Source organism: Microtus pennsylvanicus, chromosome 3 (assembly GCF_037038515.1).
Source record: "Microtus pennsylvanicus isolate mMicPen1 chromosome 3, mMicPen1.hap1, whole genome shotgun sequence".
Taxonomy (NCBI): Eukaryota; Metazoa; Chordata; class Mammalia; order Rodentia; family Cricetidae; genus Microtus; species Microtus pennsylvanicus.
The window spans coordinates 92871513-92895090 of record NC_134581.1 but is presented as its reverse complement, the minus strand read 5'-3'; the positions used below and the strand labels follow the sequence as shown (position 1 = coordinate 92895090).

Here is a 23578-nt window from a genome sequence, read left to right as displayed (position 1 = left end):
CTCAAATAGATATCCCCATCCTTTCACCCGTGATGAGAGGAGGCAGCCGCCGAGCTACTTCTTTCTGCCTCCTGTCTGGGGTGGGGGTAATGGGAAACTGTGTTGCTCTAGTTTATCTTCTGTTGCTGTGATAAACACCAGAACCAAAAGCAACCTTGGGGAGGAAAGGGTGGATTTGGCTTGCAGGAGCATCATTCAGGGAAGTCAGGTCAAAAGCTCAAGAGAGGAACCTGGGGTCAGGAACCAAAGCAGAGACCTTGGAGGAACACTGCTTACTGGCTTGCTCCTGGGCTTATGTTCAACGACCTTTCTTATAAAGACCAGGCTCACCTCCCTAGCAATGGTACCATCCACAGTGGGCTACTCCCTCCCACCTTTAGCAATCAAGAAAATGCCCCGCACACGTGCCTACAAGCCAGTCTAATGGCGGCGGTTCTTCAGCTGAGGCTCCCAGGTGTGTCAAGAATTGCTATCGCACGTGTCTTGATGGCCAGTTCTTAGCGCACGGAAGCAAGGCAATGGCCAGCTGGATTTTGACTTTCCTGGCCTAAGGTTTTCCTATGTTGTAAATATGCCACCTCTTTTTCTCAGCTACTCTAGGGAGCAGGGTGCTAGGCAGATAACACCTCTTGGGTTGAATGAGTGGATTGGGAATTTTGTGTGGCCTGGCATGGGGGTGGATTTTGAAGTACATGTTGGCGCCCTTTGGTAATTCTGAGCTGCAAGGAACATCACAGGATCGCAGAACTGGAATTTACATGAAATGTGAGACCAGGAAAGCTCGTAGGCTTGGATACCTTTGTCTGTCAGTAGTCTATCTGGGTCACCTCCTCGGAGAAGGGGACCTGGAGTGTGAAGCAGTCCTGTATGTGGGGAAAAGTCAAGACTGACCAGCAGGAGAACGGAGCCTCGCCTTGGGAGACCAGGGCTGGAATCTGTTGTAACCTCCTTACCTACAGGTCAAGTTCAGGGTGATTTCAGAGTTCTTCATCCTGATTTCTATTCTAGATACCAATGCCAAAAGTTCCAAGGGTGGAGTGATACCAGGTAGACTTGGGACACAATTACCCTTCCTAAAAACAGGAGACAGGTTGATACCAGAGGACTTGTGGCGCTGTTCTTAAAGTGTCCTGGGAAATAGTTCATGTCTTTTCTGTATAACTCACTTAAAACAGACCCATTCTGTCTGTGTCTCTCTTCCCACCTGTCCTGCTAAAGGCTTGCTTTTATTTTTGCCTCTGGCATTACGCAAGTAAATCCTGGTGCCTCCAGGAGACATCGTCTGCTCTGTCGCAGTGTCTGAGTCCTGAGCCAGGAGCTCAGGCAGATGGGCGGCAGGTATCCTGGAAGGGCTGGAGCTTGGCCACTTCTCAAGTGAAAATTGGATTCTCTCTTGATATGTCATTGTTGTTTGGGAGTTTGTTCCTCAAGATGAAACTTGAGCAGTTTGCCCCGTCTCTGGTCTGTCTTATGTCTGTGTCGCTGAAGCAGAGGGCAGCAGTGGCCAGTGGATTGCAGAGCAGGTGGGCGGAGCAGGGAAGCTCGGTTGTGTCTGTTGTAGCCTTTGTACCCATTTTCCTGGGAAGAAATTTAAAGAGTGGTGTAGCCTAATACTGAAGAGTCTGCCTGATGGGGGTATTTGGCTAAGTTGATCCTTTTCTACAGTTCAGCTTCTCCGTCTAGAATATGGTTAATGCAGTCCTCACCTCTTAGACTCATAGACGTGGTAAGTGGTAAGCATACATTACATAATACAAACGTAATAGTAATAATATGTTAATTGTGCTATTGGTATTCCACCCCCTGAAAATTTAACCTGCCTGAAGAATCCTTGGGAATTTTCAGGGGTACCCTACCAGCTTCTTGTATAGCTTGTGCCCTGACCCAGGGCTCTTTCTGTGGTTGACTGGATTGGCTTTTGAACTCATGGCTCTCTGTGGAACATACGGAAAGCGGTTCCACCATTTCCCCGGCTGTTGTGTGTTAGTGAATTGTTTTTCCCATCCTACCATCTGCAGGAGGGAGAGGCGGCTCCCATGCTACTTCTGCCTGTTGACTGAAGGAACAGGGAGAACTGTGCTGTAACTGTGGGTCGTCAAGGGTTGTACAGGGGTGCGCTGTTCCCGCCTGCCTCATGTCTGTCTCCTTTGACTGTGTATCTCACCTCACATGGCCTTTCTGGATGCCGGCCAGGGTCTAGATTAGAGGTGGCAAATTGTGGAGGATTCATGCCTTTGATTTTCCTTTCAGGTAACACAAAGAGCACTGTCCAAGCTGAGAAGGGGTGATTCGGGGTCTCTCCAAGATCCCTTCCAGCTGCAGCTTTCGGGGACGATGTCTGGGTGGAACTGGGGTGGGAGAAGGGAAAGGGATTGGACACTGGCATATTGGGTCTTTGGGGGGACTTGCTCACACTGTGAACTAGGTTGCTTTATCATGGGGCATGGGTACCTGTGCAGAGTATAGTGATGTTGTGGGGGCCGTGGAATGTTAAGGAGTTGCCTCTGACTTGAACTTGAGAGCGTTTCTCGATACCCAATGCGCTAAAAGACCTTGGAGAAAATGGCATCCATCAAGGAAGATGGAGGTTTCTTCACTGCCAGCTATTTCCAGAGACCAGAGGCTCTACCACAGTCTGTAAGTTTCTTTTTCCCACTCTTTGTAGAGACCTTCGATGGTGGAGAAGTGCCGTCTTTTCATCCTTTCTCTTTGTCCCCCCTCACTTTTTCCCCCTACCTCAGGTAGCTTGTGGACCTTTGGGGACTTCTTTGGCTTCCGCAGGACCATCAGGTTTTCTTTTTTAAAAATCAGGATGTGCTAAAACCTCACTGTGATGGATGTGGGGAAGGGAGATGTGGTGCTTGGAGACCAAAGAAAGTCACCTTTGTCTGCCATAGCCCTAGAATGTCCCTCCCTTACCTGGTCTTATTCCAGTACCAGTATTTGTGGAAAGGAATCGTATCTGCCTCTCTCTTGCCCTCTTTGTTCCTCAGGCTCCAAGTTGTCTTGCTTTGAGAAAAACTGAGATTGATAACGTATCTTCTCCATTTTCTTCTTTTATGACTCTTGGCAAAGCTCTCTCTGTAGGCATGGTGTCACACACTGCTCTCCTTTTGGTTTGCTTTGCTTCCCTTTGTGACCGAGACTGCACAGGCTCTGGTTAAATGGTTGACTTGATCAATCCCATAACTGGGGTGGAGAAAGAAGGGTTCCACATGTAGGTATCTCCTCTCTCAACAATCTCAACATTTAGGTTGAATCTTAAGATACAGAACACATTGGAGACCAGTGACAAACAGCAAGGCCTTTGCAAGGCCCTAAGATTTCAACACTTGGCCCTGTCGTAATCTTCTGCTTTCTTCTGTTTTCTTACGAGACTGTGGAAATCTGAGCCTAGACTGCAGAGTGTCCTGCAGACAGACCTGCTGAAGATGCTGGTGTGTCACAGCAGTTAGCTGTGAGGTTCTAGATGAATCTTGCAGGTGGAGGGAGTATCTCTGTGAAACTGGGAGCCGCAAACCCCACACCTCACTGGCTGTGTGTCCCTTCCTATCTCTGGAGACGGGAGGCAGCTTGCTGGGACTGGATTTGCTCACCCCTTGCTGTAATCTGCTCTTCACTTTTTCCTTAAAGGTCTTGATGATGATGAGTTCTAGGAACCGACTCTTCTCTGGCACTTGCTTGTCCCAGCCTAAGTGATGTGTGGTAGGCTGACATTAAAGTCTCTCTCTCCTTCCCTAGGGTCTTCTGATTGTTCCGCAGGTTGGTTTCCACCTGAGATAGGCCTCCTGCCGCTGGAGCTTTCTATTGGGTTTTCTCCCTTCCAGGAGCAATAGGAAGGCAAGTGTCCAGGAATGATTGTGGACACCCCGGACTCCATCCCTGGGCTCCATCCTTCTATGGGCAGTCCTTTGGCTTTCTTCCAGCCCTCTTCAAAGGCTCCTTTCTGGGAGCTGACCTGTGCCTCTCTAATTGTTCCTTGCAGAATACTTCCACCTGCACCCGGGAACGCTGCTGTGCCTGAGAGGCTGGAGGCTCTGAGATACCAACGGATAAAGAAGCCCAAAAAGTCATCCAAGGGCTCTTCGAAGTCAAAGAAACGATCCGGTAAATGGTGGGAAGCGCCTCTCCTCTTTCCACCGTGCTTTTCCCAATTGATGAGGATTGTGGGCCCAGGATCCCAAACTTGGGTGTTCTCTAGAAGTGAAGCCAGCTTCTCTTGTTCTTGATTTCCTTTTAAGCATTTGTTTTCAATAATGCACAAATGATTTTTCGTATAGAAACACAAGAAAGAGATCTGACTGCCTTCCCTTCCCCGGTTCATCTCCTCCTACCTGGGGAGTCATTGCTCTGAGGGTATGTGTACCCGCAGAGCCTTGTCTGTAGTCACAGCTTTAGGAAGTATGTTAAATTGTTTCAGTGTATTTTTGAGGAACACACTGTTCCTCAAAAGTAGTGTCCTGTTCTTTCCCAGTCTGAAGCACACTTTGCTGCTATCCCTGTCTCCTTGTACGATGCTCTGTCACCATTTCAAGCCCTCTAGTTGAACACTGGGCAGGCGTGATAGAGCTTAGGGTCACGTGGCACGGGCCAGTCTCTACTTTGACTAACCTTTTCTAAGGATAGAGAGTGAATTCTCATTGTCTCCTAAATGACACTTCCATTGAAATGCATATTCCGCGGTGATGGGTAGCTTAGAAAGAGTGCAAAAAGAATTGATCTTTCGTTTAGAAAAGCAGTTGATGCTTATCAGATAGTCTCTTGCTACTGATGTCTGTTAGGAACATTATGATGACCTGTCAAGGAAGAATATTCAGCAGTTTCTCTGATAAGCCAGGTGTGAAAAATTGTCCCACAGAGGCCAAGCCCCTAAACTCATTGATGACTTAACCTTCGGATATGGCCAGTTTCCTATCAGTTTGTTGATGGCAGTACAAAGGCAGAGAAAAAGAAAATTATCTTGTCGCCTTGAGATGGGGTCTAGCTAGATAGCTCAGGCTGGCCTGAAACAAGCTGTATAGCTTAGGATGGCCCTGACTTTTGGTCCTCTTGCAACCTTTTGATGGGTAGGATTACAGTGTGTGCTGCCATGTTCAGCAAAAATGAGTTTTCTGAGGCTTGGGTCAAATTCCAAGCAGAATTTAAAATAATTCAATTTGAACAGGTACATAATACATATGTATATATATTCCTTTTGTGTGTTTGCATCTTTGTCATTTAATGATAGGAACACATTCTGAGAAATGCACCGTTAGATGATCTGGGTATTGTGTGAACGTCTTAGACTATGCTTATATTAACTAGGACAGTCGTCATGTAATACAGTCTATGGAACTGCCATGACCTTTTCTTAGTGAAAATATTGGTATATAATTCATGACTGTGTATTTTAATAAATAAATCTCATCTAATTATTGTAAAATGGGCCACATCAGCTGCACCTGTTCTCTCCTATGCCTGGTCTGTGTTAACAGCCCAGGTGTCTTCCCTGAGTTCAAATCTTCTATTTCCAGTTGGCCATTGAACTCAGACTTGAATGTCTTATAACTCTTAATGTTTTTGATTATCCTCTTCGAAACCCCCGCCCCCCACTTCTCTTCAGTTACGTGAATGGTGTTGCTTCATCCATGCACAGCTTCTCCCCAAAGTCTTTTGCCCTCACACCCGATCCTTTGGTGAGGTATGTTGGCTCAACCTTTGCATTATAGCTGGCCTTCTTTGGTTGTCCTTACTGAAAAAATGGAAGCTCTAGTCCCTTCCTCTCCATTTTGAATTGGTGCTGTACCTTGTTGCCTTTCTCTCCATCTACACTCATATCGTATCCCATAGAGGTGACACCCTTAACCTGACCTAGGGAGATAACAATTACCCATCTGTCACTTAGCCTTTGGGTATGGCTGGTTCCCTATCATCAGTCTGTGTAATTTTCTTTTTCACTAAATGGGAATACTGAGGCAATAAGAAAGAAAATTGTCTTGTAATTGTTTTGAGACAAGATCTCACTGTATAGTTCAGGCTGGACTGGAACAAGCCGTGTCTGGACTTGAACTTTCAATCTTCTTGCTTCTACTAGAGTGAGCTGTAGAGATTTTACAGTTCTTTTTCTTTTTAACACATGTGTTTATATACATACATGCACAAGCACACACAATCTCACGCAAAAATCTTCTAGAAGCCTTTCCTTGCATCAAGGACAAGGTTTAAGCTCTGTTGACATAGTCGTCTTTCTCTCTCTAGAACATACTGTGTTTGCTCTTCTTCCTCCTCCTCCTCTTCCTTCTCCTCGTTCTTCTGGCAGAGTCTCACTATGTAGCCCAGCAACCTCGAACTCCTAATTCTATTGTCTCAGTCTCCCAGTGGGGATTACAAGCTTGTAACCATGCTGGCTTACACCTGCTCCTGACTTTGGGTTTATGCACTAGCTGTTCTTATTGATGGTTGCCATTTTCATTCAGCTCTGGGGAAGACTCCTCATTCAAGACTCTGGGCAGGTAGTAGTAATACCTGGGGAGGCAGGCGCAGGACCCTAGCCACTGGCCCTTTCCTGGTCCATCTTTCTTTGTTATTGTACTTGTAACACCTAAGAATCTAGTTTCTGTATCTTTCAAATCTTGGCTGTTTGTGTTTTCCTCCATACCTCTATGCTAGAGTATACTCTAGAAAACCAAACCTTCCCGCTGTGTCCTCCAAAGGGCCATGAGGCAGACGAATGGCCCCCGTAGTAGAAGAGGGGTGCAGGCCTGAATGTTGCTCATGACTGAAGTCTCGTGTAATGTCTGTCATTGTTTGGGGTAGGTGAGAGACATATTGAAACCCTGCTTCCTGCCACCTGGAATGATAACTGGTATCCAAGAGGCACAGCACAACTGATATTTGTAGACTGATTGCTAAAACAGTTTGATCATTGAGATCCATGAACTCACAGAAGGGGAAATACCTGCCTGACTTCGTTGACTCAAGGCTGGGTTGCTGGTTGCTCGAGTGGGGGAAAGAGGAGGTTCTCGGCAGCGGTTTGGCCTCAGAGCCATGAACAAAGGTGCTACCTTGGTTTCAGTGGCAACTTGGACTTCATCCCTGGGAGATGCATGGAGTGCGTGAGGCTCTGATCTACCCTTTTCACACCTCTTCTCTTGTGTGTCTGTCTTCTCTGTAGACGGTTCTGCCTCCCAGGCTCAGCAGCTTCCCAACTCTCAGGTTCTGTCGCCCGACGAAGCTGTCTGCCTCCGAAAGAAGAAGAGACATTCTCGTCCTGATCCCTTTGCCCGACTTTCGGACTTATGCCACCGGCAGCTTCCAGAAGACCAGACGGCAATCCTCAACAGCGTGGATCATGATGACCCAGGCCACGCTACTCTGCTATGACTTGACGTCACTCTAAGTGTCCCCAGGGTGGGGTGCTAGGCCTAGGGGGCAGAGCGGGACCATTGTACAGGGCCTTGTCCTCCTCTGCCCATCATGGGATGGCTCAGGCCCTTGTCCGATGTGTGGTCCCCCCCTGCCCGTGGGCCTCTCTCTCCCCTACCATCTAGCTGGCTAGCCTTGCCCACAGGACAGAGGACTGGGGGAAGAGCTTTTATCTGTGGGTCAGAGCTGGGAGTGTGTGAGGACAGGAAGCGTCTGTCTCAACACCATCTCTCCCACCTTACTCGATTCTTCTCACCTCTTCAAATGTCTTAGGAAGTGAGGAAGAGAAAAGCAATGGCTTTTACTACTCTGTGTTTGTTTCCGTTTTCCAAGTCCTGGGAGGGGGTTAGAATTATTTCCTATCCTCCAAACTCCACATATATATAGATATAGATACAAATACACTTGTGTGTAGTTGGTGGGTTTCTCTATGTGTATATATATGTACATTGAAGCAAAGTGCCGTCTCCCCCTGTGGTCGGTGAAGAACTGAACAGCTGGGCTTCATAAGCAGGCCGGCCTGTGGGCTGGTGGGTGCCCTCATGTCTGTCTTGGGAGATCATTCTGGCTGAAACAGGAGTCATGCCTCTCAGCTGAATTCACCATCCTTTCCAGCCTCTTCCATCTAGAGCAGAAAAGGGACCTTGCTGTGATTCCTAGCTCCTTGCTTGGGGTCATAGCAACAAGTTAACCCCTGAACTAATCCCAAGCCTTTATTACTTGCTTGCTAGGTGAGGAAGGCATGGCCAGGCTCCAGGCCAGACTGCCATCTTCCTTTCTTCTGCATTTTGGCACTCACCCGAGAAGCAGCGGTTGTTTAGCAGTGGGGCTGACAGGCAGGCCTGGTGTACAATCTCTTGTTCATGTGGCCATGCCTCCATCTCTTCTGGTCCAGCCAGGGCTAGGAACCCTGAAGCCAAAGGCCTTCCTGTTCCGCAGCCACCTGTGCTGAGCACCAAGCTACCACAGCTCTATTTATACCCGTCTTGGCTCTGAACTCAGAGCACCGCTCCCCCGCGGCCGATTGGCTCCTCCTTTCCTTTTGTGTTTGCTAATTCTCCAGATTGATTAATTGCCATTTGTGGGAGCTGCCTGCGGCTCCTTGGCATACTCTCTGTGTGCTGCCTGCCAACTCTGCTTTGCCCCGGGGTCCTTCTCCACCCCCTGGACCCAATCTCCAGTGCATGAGTTGAACAAGTGAGGGGACTTCAGGTTGTTGAGCTCTGGGGTGCCCTTTCCTTGCTGCCCCTGCATGGAGCTGTCTGAGACACCGGAATGATGACGGAAGTAGTAGTGGGTAGGCACCAGGGCCCTAATCCTTTCTCTGTACAAATCCTGTCCTGGTTCAAACTGTTAGCATCCCGAAGTTTTCCTGATGCCATTTGTCAATTCAGATGCTTCTCTCTCTCCTTAAATGGTTCTGATGTTGCTCAAGAGTAGACAAGGGGGAGAGCGGACCCGCCCTCTCCTCCCCTCCTGCTTTGCCTAAAGTATAACTGTCAGCTTCCTGGAAGTATTCCTTCTTGGTGCTGCTGTATCCATCGCTCCCCAGAGACCTCCTCGGGCATTAGTCCCGTCTGCTGGAAGGCTTCTGCTGCTCCCACAGAAGCTGCCAGTCACTCGGCCTAGTGACTTTGCTGAGGTCCCAGGGGCTGGGACACTGAGCTTTTCTCGGCGCTTCCATCTTAGGGGATGGACTGCATTTCTGCAGCCAGGCCTTGGTGCTTCCTTCTTGCTCCCAGTGAGCTAGGGATGGACCCTACACTAGAGGCTTCACCACACAAGCCACACCACCGCAGCTTTCTTCTGGATATAGGAGAAAGAGGTGCTGAGGGCAGAGTTCCTTTTGCTCTGCGGTTAGGCCGTGGACCTCGAACTGTCCACCTGATGTGATGCTCAGAGGTCTTGGGGGCCATGTGCCCTCTGGACCTCAACTCCGACAAAGTAGAAGAGCTGAGTTGGAAGACTCGCTTCTTTTTCAGCATGGGGCCACCGCTTCTGCCACTGTGCCACAATGGGCTGCTCCCTCAAGTGTCTCCCGGGGGTACTGGGAACCAATCTACCTGCAATGGTGGGGTAGCGTTTGGAGGCTCGCGGTGGCCTTGCGTGTGGTCTTTGCTTGCTCTCTCACACCACGTGACTCCTGAAGCTTGGAGCGTGAAAGTAGGTCGTTGGTGCTGGGCAGTACTGAATTTAGCCAAGCGTTCTGAGGACCCTCCTGGCAATTCTGATACTGTCTGAGCCATGAGGTGAGAATGGAGAAGTTGAGGTGGAAGACTTTGCTTCTTTTGGGTATTGTAGGGGCTAAGAGCCGCCAAACCTTGTGGGGTAAGATGCAAGTCCACGGCTAGGCTTGTAGGCTGGGCTTGCAGGCTGTGCTAACAAAGGTGCTGTCTTCTTCCTCTTCTTGCCTCTGATGGTGCCCCTTACCTCTGCCTAGCTGACCAAATGGTGGAAACTGCTTTTGACTGGCCAGTGGATGGCAGCTGTGCTATTGTGTCCCCTGGACTCCAAAAGGGCACAAGGTCTATCCATTCCAAAGTGACTTCTGATTCATTCTCCGCCTAAGAGGTCTTCCTTCTTGTGACTTTTCTTGGAGGCCAGCAGCATTCCTGCACTTCAGGAAACTGTTTCAGCTCTTCCTTGGTGACTGCAAGGCAAATTGGCAGGAAACAGTCCCCATGGCCAATGCGATGATCAGGGTGTCATAGGCACACTCTCAAGTACTGCCCTGGGCACGTGTTTGACAGGCTGGTTAGAAACGTGTGATGTTGGGGTATATCCATTTCTAGGGACCAATGACCTTTACACTCTGCCTTTGAACTTGGCAGTGACCACTATGAGCTTCCTAGGGCTTCATCTTCCTTGCTGTGGGAGACCATGTCTTTCCAATCCCCCCTTTTGGGTCTGGTTGCCTTGCAGAAGTAACCAGTTCCAAACCTATTCCTGTACTCAGTATTTTTTTCTATCTTTTCCTTCTGTACCTTGACTGGAAATGCTATCTCAGTGTTTAAGCCAAAATCCAAAAGGAGAGTAACCGGTTTCTCCAGAGAGACTGCAATTTGAGGGAAAGAAGATGAAAAATACGAAGTGAATCTTGCTTCTCTATTTGGTGGCTGACCACACAGGGCTTTGCTTCAAGACTCTGAGTGGAATTCTTTGCATCCGTGGTGATTGGTGGCTGTTGGTCCGGCATCTGATGCTGGTTCCTGCCTAATGGCCAGCCTGTCTTCTCCCGTTTTCTCGGACAGACGAGAACAGGAGAGAGGTGTTCAGAGAGTCTCCCAGTGGAAAGGGTGCAGCATCGCATGGCACAAGCAGGCTCTGCACTCCGTCTCCACAGGCTTAGCTTATGCATTTGGGGGAGACGTCGGCAGGATTATAACAATTCCTTATTGATATTTTTCCAGTGTGTTCTCTCTTGTTTTTTTGCACAGTGATCTAAACTATTTGAGGTTGAACAGATTTTAGCTGTTCATCCTTCTGCCCTTTTTATAGAGAGAAAACTAGGTAAAGTTGGGATGTGGGATTGCTTTCTTTCCTCCTCCTGGTGAGGCGTCCCAGAGCATTAGGGCATCTTAGTTGCTTCCTAGGATCTGTGTTTGAGGCTGAGGTATGTGTAGCTTGAGCCATTTCTTCTGATTTTGATAGCAAAATCCTTTAGAGGGTTTGGGGTGGGCTGGGAGAATTGTAGGTAAGTATATTTTACTAGTATGTAGAGAACTCTGGGAACTGAAAAGCTAATGGCTTGGACTTGCTTTGCTTGCATGTAAAAGTGCTTTGGGGGCACTGCAGGGACTTGGGGGTAGGAGGATAGAGTCAAGGGCAGAGATGGGGATACAGGGGAGTACCACTGATGCTTTCTGTGGGATCCTGAGCATTTTCAATAGTGCTCATTGACTTGGCCCTACCCTTTGTTCAGGCTCCAAGATGGTGGAGGCTCGGTTTTGCTGCTTACCTTTGTCTCTTTGGGAAGAGCCTCCAGAAGAGCCTTAGTAGCCACTCTGTACTGAAGACAGTAGTTGATAGGGCGGGTGTAGTTCAGGAAGAGAAGTTAAAGGGATGGACCGCGGAGAGGAGGCTTGACCGTGTTCAGATATGCGAGATGGAGACAGATAGAGTATGAAACCAACTGTAGAGAGTACAGGAATCCTGCGAGGATGAGGTTAACACCCAAACAAGACACCAAGCCTCTCATTCTCTTTGTGGCCACTCTGCCAGCTCCGATGACAGTGCAGATGGTTGAGGAGGATCATCACAAGGGAACGAGTGACTGTCAGGGAGGGCCATGAAGAGCAGGTGCCCCAGGTGTGGGGAGGATGTAGCCACTGAGAGCAGGTTGTGGGCAGGGCCTGCTGAGCAGACCCAGGCTGAATCTTGGAAGAAATCTTGCTAAAGGCAGGGCTTTCTGCATGTAGAACTGACCTCTACCGCTGAGTACCGGATACAGACTTCTTCAGTTTTTTTTTTTTTCTGTTTGCGGAGCTTCAAATGCCGTCAGTCCCTGCTCTCCAGTAGAGAGGGAAGGTTCTTCTCGGGAGCTTGGTGCTCATTCTCCTGGCAGCTGGGGCATGCTGTGCTTCTTCCTGTTTGTGTCTGAAAATGCCCATCAGACACTGGTGCTGATGGTGCCCAGGAGGCTGGGCTTCCAGACTTGTCAGTCTTTCTTGAGCTGTAGAGAGTTCCTTCATCCCGGAGGCTACACAGTGGCCTGGCGTCTAGAGGTTTTGTCTTCAATTTCTCTTCCTTTGATAGTTTAGATTTACCACAGTGTAGCTAAGGGAGTGAAATAATTTCATCTGAAATCAGAGACCATCTCTTCTGTACTCCTTACAGTATCCAGTTTCCTCTTGGATCAAGAGGATAACTGAAAAATCTCTTTAAGACAAGTTGATGAACTGAGAAGCAAAGCTCTGGTTGGACTCTATTAACTCTTGCCAACTCATGCAACTGGGTATTGCGAGGGGTTGGCTTGTAACTCTTTCACCTTTTGATGCTGAATCAGCATGGGTCCAGAACCTTCTATCTGGATCCCTGTCTATACTTTCAAATAAGCCTTTCAGGAACAGATACACTGTCTGCACCAGGTGTTTGGTGTCTTAGATTGCCAAGAGGGTAGAATTTTTTTCATGACCTCATTTAAAATAATAATAACAAAAATCCCTAATCAATTGAGTCTGTTTCAGAGACACTCCCAAATCATAGGGATTCCTGTGTAGACTGGAAAAAAATGTATTAGTGCAACTTTTTTTTAGTGGCTGGCTGTGCCTTAGAAGGGAAGAGTTGGGTATCCTAAATGCTAAGTAGTTGGGTAGATCAGCAGCCAGTCATTGAATCACTCACTTGGACATTCTCTTCTGCAGTGGGCTGGTTGTTAGTTGCAGCAGTTAGAGATTCTGAAGAGCACTGGTGAACAGTGATCAGCCTTGGACCCCTGCTTAGGGAATTCAACCAAAGCAGCAGCAGAAGCTCAGCCTGCAGCTGGGGTCTTCACTGTACCTTTTTCCTACCCAACTTTCCCACCATGAATGACGGCCCCTGTTGTTCTCCCGGGTACTGAAGAAATGTATCCCAACAATCCCCTCTCCCACTGGCATTGGGTTTCCTGGATCTGTTTTAGGAAGTAGAGCAAGCTCTTCCTCCACCCACATTCACATCCTTCAGGCTCTACTTCCTTCTCCCCACTTGTGTGTGGCTCCAGGACCTCTGGCTTCTGCATGGTCTACAATAGGGAGGTGATCGGGCTGGGGAGAACTGGGGAGGGTGTAGGGGTTGGACTGGGGAAGGGAATTTGCATTTTCAACCTTAAAATACTGTAAGCATGTTTTGGGGTGACCTGGGATTTTCACATAAACAATGGCGAGGGAAAATGCCTGATGCTCCTCATAGGGGAGGTGGGGACTCAGGGGACATTTGGCTTCTTTTTGGCTTAGGAATCTATTTTATTTGGTGGAGGAGAATAAGCCTCCTCACAGTTACCCTGTAAACCTTGGAAGGTTGGAAGGGAAGCTCATTCTATCCCCGAGTAGTTTTATTGCCTACTGAGAACAATTAAACAGTCTGTCACAGGTTGACATTACCCTGGCGGGGTCGGAGAAATGGAAAGAAGGCACCTGTTTCTCTGCATGTGTCAGGTTATCTGCCTGGTCATGACCCCCTGGCCAACTGTTTATTTCAGTGTTCAGAAGTAAGTGTGTTAGATGGGTGTGAGTATCTGGGATGTGTGGTGTCTGTGTGTGTGGTATGGTGTGTGCAGTATGGTGTGTGCGTGCGTGTGTTGTATGGCTATGATTTGTATGTGAATTTGATGAGTGGGCATGAGGGAACTGTAGAGACACCGCTTTGCCTGGCTAGCATCAGGCCTAGTTATGGCTGACTCTTTTCTTTGCTAGACAAATTTCTGTTTGGGTAGGGGGGGTCTTACTCGTAATATACCACCTTGAGTGTATTTTTTATGGAGATTGTATATAAAATTATATAAATATATATATATATAACTTGTTCTATTTTAAGGTGAGATGAGACTCACTGGGGGGAGGGCAAGAATCAGCTGCAATAGCCGTCACTAACAGTGGGAGCTTCGGGCAAGTTGTCCACGTGGGGAGTGGGAGGAGTGGGTGGGGACGAGATGTAAGCCGGGCAGGAGTGGAGGCTTGTGCCCTCTGCAGACCTATAGAAATGTAAAGAAACCTTATATAAAGGTATCTATCTAGCGTATCTATATATCTATATATCTATATGAAGTCATAGTTCGCTTTATTTTTGTACTTGTGCTTAGAGACACTTTGAGCAGTATCACCTCCCCCAGGTGGTCCGGGGTGCTAGCTCATGCCTTGATGCCCACCTACTTCTCCATCCCTCCAGAGACATACTGTCTGTTCGACGATTCTTGAGTCGTTCTGATAGAAATGTGTAAATATGAAAACATTCAAGTCATTTGCAGGAAAGAGCGAGAGAGCTGAAGGTGGTACATCTCCTTCCGGTATGTCTCCTGTCAGGAGGGTTCCCTGACTCATACAGTTCGCTAGAGGTACTCAGTACAGAAAGGATGATGGAGATCTAAGCATGCTAAGCGTGACTCCATGCCCCTGCGGCTAAGGCTGGTACTCAGTTCCTTGGGAAAAAAAAATCTAGCTCAGCATCTTGGACAGAGGGAGGCCAGGGTGTCTGGGTGTTACCCCGTAACGCCTGTCCTAGTTTGTAGCACCCGGGCTCAAGCAGTTCCTCTGTGGAAGGTGGCAGTGAGATTTTTGAGACTGACTGCGTGGGCTCTGTTTTGGAGAAGATAACACCCTGGTAATTATTGCTGCAGATTCTTGGAACCAGTGTGAATGTGATATCTCGTATAAATATAGCATCTGTGCGTTTTCATTTCTTTTTAATTGGAAAATGAGTTGTTGTCAGAAATGGGGTGGGTGGTCTAGCCCTGGAACACCGAATGGAAGATCCGGGATGAGAGACTGATGCTGGGCCGGACTTGAAGGATAAGTCCCGCTGCTCTCTTCCTCCTCCTCAGCCTGGGACTCTGAAACTAGATAATGTGTTGGAAGGACGTGGTGTGTGTGGGAGGAGTTCATTTCTGTCTGGGCAGGAAGATGTGCACTCTGAGGAATACCTCTTTGAGAATTTGAGACCTCACCTATGCTGGAAGGGCCATGTGCCTTGCAGCCTAAGCGGGCATCTCCTGGTGCTAGCTCTTTCTTCTCACGTGCCAAGTGATCAGAGTGACATGCTTGAGACCACTGCCAAAGCCAGGAGAGACTCCAAGCTGTAGCCTAGTCTTTCTGCTTCTCACTCAAGAAAAGTAGAACATGATGCTGGCTAAGAGCTCCTACTCCAGGTGCTTCAACCATGGGAAGGACTTTTGGGGGTTTAGGGGTGATAGGCAGAGTAGGGTGGTGTGGAGCCTTGAGTCTAACTCCTGACCCTTAGGGAGACCTTATAGTTCCTTCGATGTTCTGCTCAAAACACTCGAATTTTTCCAAGGATATTGTAGGATCATGGGCTCTGTCCATGTGGTCCTGGATGAACTCCAGCACTGGGGATAACTGAAAGTGTGTCTGCTCCTACCTGCTGCCTCCTCGGGAGGCCAAAGGAGGATAAGGCTAGGTGTTTCTTGTAAACTTTCTGAGAGCTTGGGCAAGAGGAAGAGCAGCAAATTCTTTGTCCCTTCCTAGCTTGAGTCCCCTCCTCACTAACCAAAGAGGGGTTTCCATACTATTTTTTTTTTGTTCTTAGAGCCCACCTCTTCTCTTTGTGTGCAGATGCTATCTCACTTCTGGTCACAAGAGAGACCAGCAGAATTAAGCATTTTAGCATCTTAGGGCTCATACTCCATGAAGCCCAGGTTCGCTCTGACACTTCCTCTTTCCACACTGAGCCAAAAGCTTGGTTCTTAGAAACCTCAGCAGCATCAAGACACGAGATCACTATTTGACTTCATGATGTCCGAATGGACCCTTCTGTGGAAATGGGAAGATGGACATGTCCCTTACCCTGAAGTTTTAGGGCTTGGGCAATGTATTACTTTTGCCCTTTCTATGACCCGGACCTCAGTAAGATGGTATATGGTGAGCATTAGAGGAGAAAGGTCTGGTGACCCAACGCCAGTCACCTAATCTGCAGAAGAGCCAGCTTTCTACAGGGGAAAACAGAACAAGGGTCAGTGTCTGATTATACACACAAAAGATGGGTTGTCATCCTTGAATCTCTCAGTCAATGGGAGGGGTGCTCTGATAAAGCTGCTGCCAGGACCCTGAACTCTTCTGTATACTTGTGATTCATCTTGGTCCCTATTCCATGGGAAGGCTGTTGGGACTGTGATGTTCTTCCCTATTAGTAGGAGATTGGGAGAGTCCAAAGAGATTGAGTTTGGCTACCTCTGCTCTATGGAATGAATGTGGAACAGATCTGGAATTTGCTCTCCCAAGGGTTGCTGTAGCTCTGTCCTTTCTCCGCTGCCCTCAACCAGGAGCCTGGGGGAAAGGGGACACATCCACCACTCCTCAGTTCTTTGCCTGGACCTCACCTTGTGTAAGGTACTCATGCAGAATCATTTTGGGAATGATTAACACAAAAGGATGAGGTAGGTGGGGGACAGGACACAGCACCCCTCCTGTGGGTGAAGGATGAATTAGGATGCTGAAGTAGGGGTTTTTGTCCTGTTGTTGAGGAAGTGATTAGTGCTTCCTTCAAGGACTGTTAGGAGTTTCTCTGTAGAATGATCTCGATGTTGAAATTTGAGGCTGAGAGGTCACAAAGGGAGCAGTGAACCAAGCTCTGTTCACGGACTCCTGTATGCCACCATCGGAAAGTCCTGAAGCTCCATTTGGATTTAATTTCTTAACTGCCATTTGTGGGGCTGGAGGATGAGGGCAGGCATGGGGCAAGCTTTCCCTTACCTGTCCTCATGGAGTCCCTGACTGAGCAGAGGGCATCCTGCTTTGGTCAGCAACTCTGGGGCCCCCTTTATCACCACCTTTTTCTCTTTCATGAGGAGGGACTATATCATCTTGGACATATTTCTTCCCTCACCTAAAGGCAGTTTTTGTATGAATTCCTTTCCTCCTGTTACCCCCATCGTCTGTAGACACAGAAATGGGGAGGCAAGGGATCCTGGAGCTCCCTGCCGGGGTCCCTCACAGACTGCGCACCTCTTGCACCTAGCAACCTCTTGGCTGTTAGTTTTAGCATACCTGGACACGACTATGAGTTTTGTCATGAGATCCCATGCTCTCATTTCAAACCTTTATTCTTCCTTTGGCTTTCTTTGGGGCTCTCCCCATCCATGCCTGGTCTTCTTATGGAGACCATTCAGACCTCATTTCCATTTCTTGAATGTTGAATATTAGTTACATCACTGCGCTAGGGTGCTTCATGGTGCTGCTCCTGAAGAGGCCAGCTGGACGGAATCAGTCACCTTCGTTCCACTGGTTCCTTAGAGCTTGCTGTATATTGTCTCTATTAGATGTTCTTTCCTAGGGGGACTGGGGTGGGAGGTTTAGGGGTAGCTTTTGTGTTCTCTCACTTTCTCTCTCTCTCTCCCTCTCTCACTTTCCTCTCTCTCTCTCTCCCTCCTTCTCTTGCTCCTTCCTTTTTCTCTCTGTATGTATGTATGGATTGGTTAAAGTCAGTTATCATAGGCAGCTGACTTTGGTTCCAAATTACAGTTAACCTACACATTGTGCAGCTGCACACAGAACACCTCTGAGTGTGAATCTGGATGGCAACTAGAGGCATACTTTTTGAACTTCAGGTATGTAACTGAAAAGTAAATAAAAAACACTATTTTTTCAGTAAGCTTTTTTTTTTCTTCTAAAAGATACCTTAAAATTCACACTATATGAACATTGAATTGGTGCTGTACCAAAGCCTTATGACATATTCTACACTCTGTATATTCTGTCTCTGGGGAGCCCCCCTGCTTTATCACTCTTTGGAAGCCTGGGAATGCTGGTGGGTGTCGTCAAGCCTGGAGCTGAGTCCTGGAGACCTGTGGGCCAAGGGGACTCTTGGGGGCAGAAAATGATGGTGGAAGGGGGAGGGTCCCATCTTCTGCCTGAGCAGATACTGAAGGGAATCCAGGTGTTGGTGTGTGTGGCATGCATGTGCATGCATGTGTGTGTGCGTGCATGCATGTGTGCATGAACTCACCAGTGCATAGTGCCAAAGTGAACGCACTACCTGGGGATGGAAAGAGAGACCCAGGTAGGACTGGGTGTAGGGTGGCCATGGGAGTGAGGGGTAAGCTCCTTCCTGTTTCCCATTTCCCCTTTCTTCTAGGTTAGTAGTGGAGGTGTATCCAAAACAGCTACACTCTCAAACAGGTGCTTTCCCCTTCAAAATCTCCAAACTAAGTTATCTGTGAAGGGCCTGTCCAGGGGGCAGGCACCTCAGCTACCAAATCCTAACCGCCTAAGGCTGGGAGGAACATCTTTTCTCTCTAGCCCTTGCCTAGTTTCTTGGGGACAAAGGTTCCTCTAGGGATCTCTGCATCTCCTGTTCCTTGGCCTGGGTGGGCTTTTCAGCCCATTGAGAAGGCCTCACTGTGGGTGACCCATAGCTGTATCTGCTCCGTGGTCCCAATTGATAACGCCTGCCCTGGCTGCTGAGGACAGTGATCCCGTGGGCCTCAGATCTGTCAGTGTAAAAGCTGAGCACCCCCCAAGATTCATTTGGGGGGAGCTGTGCGGTCTGCCTTGGCCTGGACTGCTCTTCCAGGCTTCACCTGCTGGCTCTGTCAGGCTTGCTGAAACTAACCAACTCATCACCGATAACACTGCATGCTCATTTCTGCAAACAAGCAACAGTACATAAGCAAACACAGGACAAGAGAGAGAAAGAAGGCATAGCGAATAGCCAGATGTGTAGCCAGCGAAGGCACCCTTGGGGATGTTGCAAGCTAAGCTGATTAACAAAGCGTTTAGTATTTAATTGCTCCTCATGTAACATTACTCTGCTTCAGAAATGTTTTGTATTTTGATATAAATAAAAATTTGCTTAAAAAGTTTGTTTTCTATTTTTTCTATTTTTTGTAGTATCTAGAATATTTGCTCATGGTATCTAGTTTTAATCCTGGTCCCGGATCTCCCCCCATCCCATCAGCTCATTTTAACTTGTGATTCAACACAATTCTAAACTGGTTGTTCCTCCTTTACTGGTTAGGTGTGTTTTGAGGGGTTGTTCTGCGTGAATCCCTGTAGTGTGCACCTGGGATCCCCCAGGGGTAAAAACCGATAAGCTTCCGCATCCTCTGGGTGGGGGAACTTATGTTGTCATGGTGCACAGACAATCAGCAGTGATTGCGGTAAGAACTGCATAGCAGGTCATAAAATGGCTAGTGACCAGAAAACATGGAATAGATATGAGCAGGAAAAGTGGAGAAAGGTGCAACTCCAAGTGTAGAAGGAAAGAGTCCGTTGCAGCCTAAAATGATGCTCAGAGGCCTCACAAAGAAGACGACGTTTGAGCAAGAGCTAAAAGGGAGTTTTGTCTCCACCAAAAGACCGTTTGCATCTTCTGCTTCTGCCTGGAATCATGTGTGCCAAAGGTCACTGTCTGGTTTGACTCCACCTTTGCACATCTACAACCATAACCTGCCGGGTCTTAGCCCGTTATGGGAGTCTCATTGACAAGAGTCAAGGGCTCGGGGACCAACTTCTCTTCCATATGAAGGGATCAGCAGGCTTTCAGGTCTTAAGCTCAGCTCCAGGGTTATTTGGTGGGTGTGGCTGCCACCACTGGCACAGGTTCCTTCCTTGACCTCAGGGCTTTCTTCTCTGTTGTTAGGCAATGCCCCTCCTTATCTTGTCAACTCTATGTACATATACATATATATACATACACATATATATACATATATATAGAGAGAGACAGAAACTTGTTCTGGAGACAGACTAGTTTGGTCTTGAACTCACAATTTTCTGCCTTCTAAACTTTTTTTGGAACTTGGAGAAAACAAATACCAAACATGGGCTTAAAAAAATATGCGTGTGGTTCTGAGTTGATGTGGGAGTGTCATATCAATCTGTTGATTTCTTTGGCTAAGTAATAAAGAAACTGCTAGGCCCATTTGATAGGCCCACCCTTAGGTGGGTGGAGTAAACAAAACAGAACGCTGGGAGGAAGAGGAAGTGAGGTCAGACTCCACAGCTCTGCTCTCCGGAGCAGACGCTTCAGAGAGACGCCATGCTGCCTGCTCCAGGGAAGACGCACGCTATGAAGCTCCGACCCAGGATGGACTTAGGCTAGAATCTTCCCGGTAAGCGCACCTAGGGGCGCTACACAGATGATTAGAAAGGGGCTAAATTAATATGTGAGAATTAGCCAGTAAGGGCTAGAGCTAAGGGCCAAGCAGTGATTAAATGAATACAGTGTCTGTGTAATTATTTCAGGGCAAAAGCTAGCCGGGCAGGAGGCTTGGGTGTTGGGGAGGCAACCCAGCCCCGCCGCTCATATTACTACACTGAGTGAAGAAAGTAACCAACTAACTCTCTCAGTCACCATTTTAACACTGTGACAAAACACCCAGGAAGGGCAAGTTAATGTGAGAAAGGTTACTTTAACTCATGGGTTCAGCTATTTCAGTCTATGGCTGGGGAAAGGTCCAGTAGTCTCTTAAGCCCTAGCACCTAAAGAATCCCTTGTTTCCCAATAATATGCAGGCTGGGGACACAACTGTTAGCATGTAGGGGCCACGCTCTAAGCCTTAGCACCAACCAGCCAATGCCCACACATAGGTTCATCTACAAACTGAAAAGCTTCTGCTATAGTTTAAGAAGTTTGCATGTAAGGGGTGAGTAGGATCTAACATCCAGACAGCTGTCCTTGGCCTCATCAACCACTGCAATTCTCATTCCTGCTTGCTTTCCATGTCTTCTGTCCTCTCCTTTTTGTTGGTAGTGCTTGGGGAAAATGTTTTGATATTGTTATGTAGATTGGTTTTAATTTTTAAATGCAGATACACAGTTAATCTGCCTCATTTTTATAAGTGAACATAACCAAGAGGGCCTTTTCTATGTCAAATAGTGTTTTTGAATTTTTTTAAGTCTTAAAAACTTGGTGTATCAATGTTTGCCTGCATGTTTTTATGTGTATCATGTATATGCAGGAGCCCGAGGAGGTCAGAAAAAGGTGTCAGACACCTTGGAAATGGAGTTACAGGCAGTGCTGAGCTTCCATGTGGATGTTGGGGGCCCAACTAGGGTCCTCTGCAAGAGCAGCAAGTGCTCTTAATGGCTGAACCATCTTTCCTTATTCTTAATCTCTTCTTTTTGTTAAAAGTTCCCCTAACTCCATACTTTACAAAATATTTCAGATTAATTTCATTTTTGTGTTCACACTAACCTCATGCACAAAGTAAAATATATTTTCATCATCCCTATCAGCCAGGGGAGGATCCACTCAGTGGCCTTTCCCTTTTCCCTTGCTCCTTTCATCCATCCCTTACCTCTTCCTCCCCTCCTTGTTCCACAGCAGCTTTGATGTTTGCAAAATAGAAATGAGATCCTAGCAATTGTTTTGCTTGAACCTCCTTCTACAGACATGACATAGTCCAAGGAAACCTGTGCCCCTCTCCCTCAAATCTGGTTACATAAGCTCCTAGGAACCCAACAGAATTGAGTGATGTGATACTTCTATTCGTGGGAATTCAGATTAATACACTGAGATAAAGATAGGGCTGAGTGGAGCTCATGAGACAGCAAACTCAGGGGCTATACAAGCCAAGGCCATTTTGTCTTGGGGTAGATCATTTGCTTGGGAGGCCAGTGAAAAGATCACTAACACCATCCTAAAAAGGAAGCTACAATGGAGATAAAGAGAGGCCAGACTACTGCACACATGTCGACAAGGGAGGGTTGCCACACTTGTCCAGAGACTTGCCATCAGAGGTACAGGAAGGGGAGTCAAGATAAACAAACAAACAAACAATAGGTATTTAACTGCCAGTCTAGAATGAGAGGACCAGGGAGACCAGGAAAGGTGAAAGAGGAAGGAAATGAAGTCATGAAGTCTGAAATGATTGCTAGACATCCAGGGGAGATGCCGCTGGATATAAGCCTGGAATTCTAGTGAGGGCCTGGAGGTGGTATTAAAATGGCTCAGTGGTTGAGAGCACTGGCTGCTCTTCCAGAGGACCCAGGTTCAGTTCTCAGCACCCACATGGCATGCAACTCCAGTTCCCTGGAATCTGACACCTTCACACCAATGCACATAAAATAAAGTTAACATTATATAGAAAGGCAGGGGAGTGTTAAAGCCCCAAGTGAAGGACAGAAAAGTCGCTGGTGTGGGCTGAACAGAGGAGGTAGTTGTTGTTGACAAGGGCAGTCTCAAAGAGCGGGGACAGCAATTCCAGCTGGAGTGGGTTGAGAAGAAAGTTGAGACAATAGCTATGAACTAGTCCAGGGCTAGGCAGGTGACAGATGAGAGAATTTGCTGATCAGGGTAGACATTTCTTGGGGCACTGCTTTAGGGTTTAGGGGCACAGTTGGTGTGGCAGCAGCCTGCCAGACTCACTTTCTTAGGTGGGTGTGCCAAGTCTCCAACTCCTTCGTATTCTAGTGGCTAGCATCTCACAAGTTCCGTTGCTGACATGTGTGCTTTATTGACACAAGCTTTCTTGCTTAAGAGGTTACAGACCTTGCCCATTGTGACCTGCTCTTAGTGGGTGGCTCACAGACAAAGGCCGTAATCTGCCTTAGAGAAAGGCGCCTCTATTATGATCTTCCGGAGCAGGCCAAGACTGGAATTTACCTGAAATGACATTGCTATTTGCTTCCCTATAACCTGTGTAGTTTTCCTTTATCTGTTTAAGTTTCTTTTTTTTCCCAAAGAGTATTCCCACAATGTGGCACACCCCCAACTGCCTGCCTCAGCCTTTATTATAAGAAACACATTCTAAGAGAGTCTGGCTTGAGCACCCTAAGGATGGAATTCTGGAGGCAGGTTCCACAGAAGCCGGCTGTCAAGAGGACACTGTGACAGTGCTTGTATGAAGTTGCCATGGTCCCTGGCATGCCTTGACAATGCAGTTGTTGAGACTGTCACCTCTGTGGAGCTGAAGCAGAGTACAGGTGAAGGTATATACTTTAGAGATACCGAGAAAGAGCATTCCTGAGAAGAAAAGAGTGGGCCCTTTGTGACAGCAGCCGGTAAGTGCTGAGGCTTCTGGATCAAGGATCAGGACTGCAAAGCTCCAAGCAGGAGATTTTGCTCATTTGGGGGAATCTTCCCATGATCCAAGGTTTATCAGTCTTGGCTCTGGAAGGCAGTTCTAATAGTTTCTAGAAGATTCTGTGAAGCTTGATGAGTGTGATGGCCCCTACAAAGCAGATGTTAGAATTCCATTGCATTCTGTGAATAAGGGTATCAAAAGGCATAGAGAGTAGGCACAATAAAATGGGTCTGTTCTAAAATCAATTCAGAAAACTCAACAGCTTACTAGGTTTTCTAATTGTGATGGTGGATCATCCATTCACCAAAAAAGGGATGAATTAGAAAGATGGCCCCCACCCGGATGAGAAGTTTAGCAGTGGCTATCTTCCAGGGATTGGGGCTGATAGGTTAGCAGGCTATTTCAAATCTGGACACGTATTCAACCTTACATGGTGTCATTGCCAATGGTGAAATGAGCAGCATGCCCTCTAAAGTCCAAAGTGAGAAAAAAATGCAA

General features: G+C 47.5%; 1 protein-coding gene across 4 annotated transcripts in view; it reads left to right on the top strand.

The window, feature by feature from the left end:
• Igsf9b (immunoglobulin superfamily member 9B) overlaps positions 1-18902 on the top strand; it is a 57091-nt gene extending 38189 nt beyond the window's left edge. For 2 of the 4 annotated variants that reach the window (XM_075966473.1, XM_075966472.1), the window contains exons 19-20: positions 3986-4107; positions 7154-18902. In XM_075966473.1, coding sequence (XP_075822588.1) covers positions 3986-4107; positions 7154-7362 — 331 coding nt within the window. In that variant the 3' untranslated portion in view covers positions 7363-18902. The remainder of the gene's footprint in view (positions 1-3985; positions 4108-7153) is intronic. The other 2 variants (XR_012910049.1, XM_075966474.1) reach the window with 2 other exon arrangements.
• Positions 18903-23578: the final 4676 nt, after the last annotated feature.